Raw genomic sequence first — 7397 nt, forward strand, 5'->3', positions numbered from 1 at the left:
GCATACAGTACTTAATGTATCTAATAGACCTCACAAACAGTAGACATCTGGAATGGGACTTTGATCCCTAATGCACACACCTAATTAAAAGAAAAAAATCTGGGCTCATGACTGTGGAATAAGTAGTTACGTATGGCAAACGATCATCAAAAGACTGAACAATTCATCCAAATGAAAGACTTAAATAATCTTGAATTGGAAAAAGTACCTGTCTCTGATTCTGACAGTTGTTTTCCTCTATTAAAGACACGTCAGACACACAAACTGCTGATTCAGGATGCGTAGGATGTCACTCTCAGGGGTTGGTTTTCAGAGGAGTTCAGAGAATGTAATGTCTCATAAGAATAATTTGCTCTGAGTTAGTACAGTCTGATAGCCACTGTAACTAGAAGAACAAACTGGGAATATAGTAAAATATTGAACTGATATAAACTGGGAAATATCATTTCCTCCCTGACTCTTTATGGTCTCCTTTTGGCAAGCCAAAATCCAATAAAATAAAATATAAAAATTCACACTATACTAGCTTTGGACTTGCCTGCTCCTGTCTCCCAGGATGGACAAACTAATGTACTAGAATCCTCACCATTCAGAAATTATGATAAGCAGGAAAGTTCCTTAAATTCACAGTGGCAGCATTTTCTGTTATTCATTACTGGGAAGCCAGACTCAAGTATGCCTACTCCAGGAATTTTCACATCAATGTTCCGTGACTCACTGTTCCTGTCCCAGGACCACATCTTCCTTGATGCTTTACAGTGAGATGTAAAGTCAGCTTCCTTAGGTCTCTCTCTTATTTCTCTAAACTCTCAATTTTCACTCTCAAATAGACTCCTCCACCATCTTGCAAACATAAATGTGGTTGAACTCTCTAGGGACTGTTTGAAATCCCTAAGTGTAGTTGGTGTTGTTACAACACTGATGACATCACAAGGGATACCAAGACCTCTCCAGGATACAATAGAATGTTCAGACAAGGAATTGTTTATGTCATGGGAAACAGGCTTTGCCTTTCTGTTAAAGTTCTACCTCTACTGAACAGAAGCTGAATTGCCTATCCTGGAGACTCTCCTGGGACATAAATACTGATCACCTCCTTTTCAAAAGCCAGAGATCTCAGACAATGAGCTTTTTTTTTTTTCCGTGTAAGTACAGTGGGAAAATGGTGTGCTTTATTTCCAAAGGAGTTAACTAGAAAAAAGATTGACAGGATCAAGAGAAGAGCAAGCCCATCAACTTGGTAGCAGAACACTTGAGATGTCTACTTTCATCCTATGCCTCAATGGTTCTTACTTATCATAAGTACCTCATGTGCTTATCTCTGTGGAGGTCCTAATGATGTGGGTATTCAGCCAAAGGGTTCCCCTATGTTTCTAATTATGGAAGAGCTCCTGTTAGGCAGGTAGGTTGGTAGGGATGGGAGTCACTGGAAGTTTCATCCTGTCTTCTGCATCCTTTAGGTTTTCTATGGAACATTTAATCCTAACCTACGCGACCATGACCGGCTGCCCCATGCCCATCAAGTAGCCACCAAGGACACACATTTATCACGTGGCATGGTCTCCTTGATGTTTCATTTTAGATGGACTTGGATAGGACTGGTCATCTCAGATGATGATCAGGGTATTCAGTTTCTCTCAGATTTAAGAGAAGAGAGCCAAAGGCATGGGATCTGTTTAGCTTTTGTTAATGTGATCCCAGAAAACATGCAGGTATACATGACAAGAGCTACAATATATGATAAACAAATTATGACATCTTCAGCAAAGGTTGTTATCATTTTTGGTGAAATGAACTCTACTCTAGAAGTCAGCTTTAGAAGATGGGAAGAGTTAGGTGCTCAGAGAATCTGGATCACAACCTCACAATGGGATGTCATCACAAATAAAAAAGAATTCACACTTAATCTCTTCCATGGGACTATTACTTTTGCACACCACAGTGTTGAGATTCCTAAATTAAGGAATTTCATGCAAACAATGAACACAGTCAAATACCTAAAAGATATTTCTCATACTATACTGGAATGGAACTATTTTAATTGTTCAATCTCCAAGAACAGCAGTAAAATGGATCATATTACGTTCAACAACACATTGGAATGGACAGCACTGCACAACTATGATATGGCCATGAGTGATGAAGGTTACAACTTGTATAATGCTGTTTATGCTGTGGCCCACACCTACCATGAACACATTCTTCAACAAGTAGAGTCTCAGAAAAAGGCAGAACACAAAAGACATTTCACTGCTTGTCAGCAGGTAAAGACTTACATTTCATTATGCTTAGATATATCAATGGGATCTTTTAAATGGACCCAGAGGAACAACTGTACATTTGTTAGAGATTATTCTCTCAGTGCAATGATTTGTATACTGCAAAAACCCCTAATGATTCATTTACATGGATGAATTTCACCCACAAAGATAATATTTAATAAGAGACCATACATTTTTACGAATACCAGTGAGTTTTGTGAAAAGGTGTCTCACATTTCAACCAAATGAGTTCAAAATTTAGAATAGGAGCCAAGAGTTTTATCATAAAAGCCTTAAGTGATCACTAGACTAAAATTTTTTGCTGAAGAAAAGTTTTTCAGAAATTGATACATGTATGTGCTGTGGTTATTATTTAGCCATTTAAATTAACAATATACAAAAACATAAATTACTAAGACTGCACATTTTATTAAATTTATGTTAATTTTATATGAGTATACTGTATGTACGTGAAAATAATTTGTTTATTTTCACAATTTCCAGATATTCAGACTTCCCCTTCATTCTCTCATACATGGCTTCACTTAAAAGAATTTTTTTTTGACAAGAATGTTCACACAGACACACACACACGCAAACACACAGACATACACAGACACACACACACACACAGTTACTTGTTATCTAGTAATCATTTTTTCTAGCACATTTTATCTTTATTATTAATATTAAGTATATAAGTTTTCAGTTATCAATGAGGTATACTATATTTTTCTACACACATTTATTTCAATACAGCTGTCTCTTGTGAAAGTCATTAAGAAATTGGGGAATTCTTAATTTTGAATTACCTTTATTGATATGCTTTATTGATATTGGAAGCATGCATCTCTTCTAGGTGTCCTCCTTGATGAAAACCAGGGTATTTACGAACCCTGTTGGAGAACTGGTGAACATGAAGCATAGGGAAAATCAGTGTACAGAGTATGATATTTTCATCATTTGGAATTTTCCACAAGGCCTTGGATTAAAAGTGAAAATAGGAAGCTATATACCTTGTTTTCAAAAGAGTCATCAACTTCATATATCTGATGATTTGGAATGGGCCATGGGAGGAACAGCAGTGGGTATACCATAATTTTTTCAGGTTATGTGTATTTTAAAATATAACACTCTGTGGTTAAGACCAATTGCTATTCTTGCAAAAGACCATCCTAAATTGCAATATTCAAAATTTGATAATGCTCAATTTCATGTAAATCTGGTAGTAGATGGATCACTGGCCTCTGGAATCCATGTTCAATAGTACCCAAAAGCCTGTTCACCTACAATGCAGGGATATATTTAATGATTTTAAAGTATAATGTATATGTACATATGATTAATGAAAAGTTTGTAACTATATATCATCCATGGGATATTTTTTTGGTTCTGTGCAAACATATCTATAGCCTAATTAAGTATATCATGCAGTCGTGAACATAAATGTTTCTCCAGATTCAAGGTTTTAGCTTTTTAATTTATATATTTTGTATGTTTTTTATTTATTTATTTACATTTCAAGTGTTATCCCCCTTCGTGATTTCCCCTCCTCCATGGAGTATAGCCTTATCTGGCATCAGTGGGAGAGGAATCGCTTTGGCCTGTGAAGGCTTGATGCCCCAGCACAGGGGAATGCTAGAGTGGTGAGGCAGGAGTCGGTGGGTGGGGAGCTCCCTCATAGATGCAAAGAAAAGAGAGAAAGGGATAGTGTGTTCAAGGTTTTCTTTTACACTTAGGAATACTTCATTAATTTTATGGGAGTTTTGTATAACATATTTTGTTTGTAGTCATAAAACTACTCTTTCTTGATTTACCCTTCCTTATCCCTCCATACACCACAGTATTCTATTTTGTAATTTATAAATCATGAAAGAAATACTTGTGCCACCTAAACATTCTTTTTGGATTGATCAGTTTAGGAAGGAAAATTTTATAATTGCTACAACCTGAATGTTACATATAAAATATTACACGATACAGTAATTTTTGTGTGACATTCAGTGTGTTGCAGGGTAATATAAATAAAAATATGCCTGATACTGTTAAGTGATACTGGGTATCAGAGGAATATGTATAGCATTTCTGTTTGTGTCCCATATATCAATCTATGGGACATTTTTCATATGACAAATACATGAACTACACACTCACATGCATATTATATAACATTTATGCACTGCCTCAGGTTCCCTCCTCTGTGTGTAGTGTGATGTGTTCTGCTGGATTCAGGAAAATTCAACAGAAAGAAACAGCAAACTGCTGCTTTGATTGTGTTCAGTGCCCAGAAAATGAGATTTCCAATGAAACAGGTACATGCTTGCATGCAGAAGAAAAAATGCTGAATTTGAATACCTTCTGTTTCCAAACTAGAAACACGAAATGGCCGACAAGCAAACTGAAGACCTAAACTCTCCATGATTCAGAACGTAATCAGTTATATAATGTCAACTTCTTCTGGACTCAGCAAATAACTTCCAATATCTTCTCCAGTCAAGACATTTCTCTCACAATATGATGGTTACTGATTTTATATTATATAGAAAGTGTTTAGGCGGACCTACCGGGACAACAATTTTTTAAAGAAACATTTTAGATGTAATCTATGCATATGTTTATTCTTCTTTGATTCATTGTACATAGATATTTGATCACCTGATGTGTCCACAATCTTTCCCTCCATCACCAAGCTTACTCTGTGAAAAAGATCAGATGCGCAGGGTAACAGTTGTTGTTTAATGAAATATATTTTAATAGGTTTAATGGACAAATGATTAAGTATTTCCTGTCAAAGAATTAGAACAAGAGTGCAGGTTTCAATAATGGAACAAGAGATGGGCTAGTGCTTAGCTAAGAATAGAGGGAGGAAAGTTAACATCCATGAACTTCATGCCATGTAGCTTGAAATGCGTATTTGGGGAGTAAGAGATTGTAAAACAATGAGAGGGACTTGCATAGGTCTATGAGGTCTACAGCTTCAAGAATGAAAATATTCCTTTTTGCAAATAGTGTTTAAATGAGGAATTGTATGTTCTGGTTCCTATGTGAAGACACAGACAAAGGCACAAACCACAGAGCAAACAAAGCACAAAATGCATTTCATCAACTGACACCAGTACTGATGTCTGCACACTACCTTTGTCTGTGAATAATGTATTTATGTTTGGAGGAATTAAATACTCTGAGATTATTACTATTAGTCACCATTTTTTTATTTTTATTTAATAAGTATTTTTTTCTGTTGTACTTCTTCTGTTGCTGTTTTGTTTGATGACAAACATAGGTTAGTACAGTGCAATCTTAAGTTAGTGGTTCTATAGCAAATAGGAATGGAAGAGATGCTCAACACCAAAATGTTTATTAATATTTCCTATGAATAATACAAATGTAAAATTATTTCCTATGTAATTATGATATCGTATAAGGGTTTATGTCCATTTACCAGCAGATATGGAACAATATGTGAAGTGTCCAGATGATAAGTATGCCAACATAGAGCAAACCTACTGTCTCTCAAGAGCTGTATCATTTCTGGCTTATGACGAGCCACTGGGGATGGCTCTAGGCTGCATGGCATTGTCCTTCTCGGCCATCACAATTCTATTCCTTGTCACATTTGTGAAGTATAATGATACTCCCATTGTGAAGGCCAATAACCGCATTCTCAGCTATATCCTGCTCATCTCTCTAGTCTTCTGCTTTCTCTGCTCCCTGCTCTTCATTGGACATCCCGACCAGGTCACCTGTATCTTGCAGCAGACCACATTTGGAGTATTTTTCACTGTGGCTGTTTCTACAGTGTTGGCCAAAACAATAACTGTGGTCATGGCTTTCAAGCTCACTACTCCAGGAAGAAGAATGAGAGGGATGTTGATAACAGGGGCTCCTAAGTTGATCATTCCCATTTGTACCCTAATCCAACTTGTTCTCTGTGGAATCTGGTTGGTAACATCTCCTCCCTTTATTGACAGAGATATACAATCGGAACATGGGAAGATTGTCATTCTTTGCAATAAAGGCTCTGTCATTGCCTTCCACGTTGTCCTGGGATACTTGGGCTCCTTGGCTCTGGGGAGCTTCACTTTGGCTTTCTTGGCTAGGAACCTTCCTGAACACATTCAATGAAGCCAAGTTCCTAACTTTCAGCATGCTGGTGTTCTGCAGTGTCTGGATCACCTTCCTCCCTGTCTACCACAGCACCAGGGGGAGGGTCATGGTGGTTGTGGAGGTTTTCTCAATCTTGGCTTCTAGTGCAGGGTTGCTAATTTGTATCTTTGTCCCAAAGTGTTATGTTATTTTAATTAAACCAGATTCAAATTTTATACAGAAGTACAAAGATAAATTTCGTTATTAAAATATTCATAATATGAAAATGTTAGATGATACTCAACATATTTTATCTTTGTCTTAATAAAAGTAGTACTTAATCTTATAAAAATTTAAATAATATACAAATTTGAACTTACAAACATGGTCTCATTCATAAGGACACAATTTTGAAGATATTGAGAACCAGGAATCTCAATTGTGGAAATGCTACCATCATCCTGACCTGCAGTTTTGTATGTAAACCATGAACTTAATTAATGATTAATATTAGGTGACCATACTGACTGTGAACACTACCATCTCTAGGCAAGATGTTTTTGGAGTTATAAGATAAAGGTCTGAAGACAACATGGTTGTAACGCCAGTAATCGACATTTTCCTTCATGCTTTCATGGAGTTCCAGCATCCAATTTCAGGCCTTGGCTTCATTCAATATACTGTGACCAAGGTACATAAGTAAATAAACACTTTCCTCACAAGCTTCTTTTGATTGCTATGTGTTTTTTTTTTCAGCAACAGAATATAAAATATCAACAAAATGGTAAATTGTTTCTGTTGAGATTTAGAATATCATCGATTCCTGATGCAATAGAAGGCACTCAATTGAAAAGAGAAACAAGCGTGAATATTAGCAGTATGAAGTACAGTGACAGCACAGAAGAACTGTACTTTGGAATAGCTTTAAAATGTACTGTGCAGATGTTAAGAATGTCAGATAACATTACAAAAAAGAAATATTTTATTAAAGGGACTATGCATATCAAATTGTGCCTACAATATAAGGCTCTTTACATTTATGTGAAAAGA

General features: G+C 36.2%; 1 protein-coding gene across 1 annotated transcript; it reads left to right on the plus strand.

Moving 5' to 3' along the window:
• The first annotated feature begins 286 nt into the window (after positions 1 to 286).
• Positions 287 to 7064, plus strand: LOC147000034 (vomeronasal type-2 receptor 116-like). Its single transcript, XM_085834368.1, is given in 6 exon segments — positions 287 to 328; positions 1461 to 2264; positions 3121 to 3345; positions 4450 to 4573; positions 5710 to 6374; positions 6376 to 7064. Coding segments are annotated over 6 exon segments (2100 nt in total). The 3' UTR covers positions 6616 to 7064.
• The last annotated feature ends 333 nt before the right edge of the window (positions 7065 to 7397 follow it).

The sequence above is a fragment of the Mus caroli genome, unplaced genomic scaffold, assembly GCF_978045245.1.
Source record: "Mus caroli unplaced genomic scaffold, Mus_caroli_1 scaffold_22, whole genome shotgun sequence".
Lineage (NCBI taxonomy): Eukaryota > Metazoa > Chordata > Mammalia > Rodentia > Muridae > Mus > Mus caroli.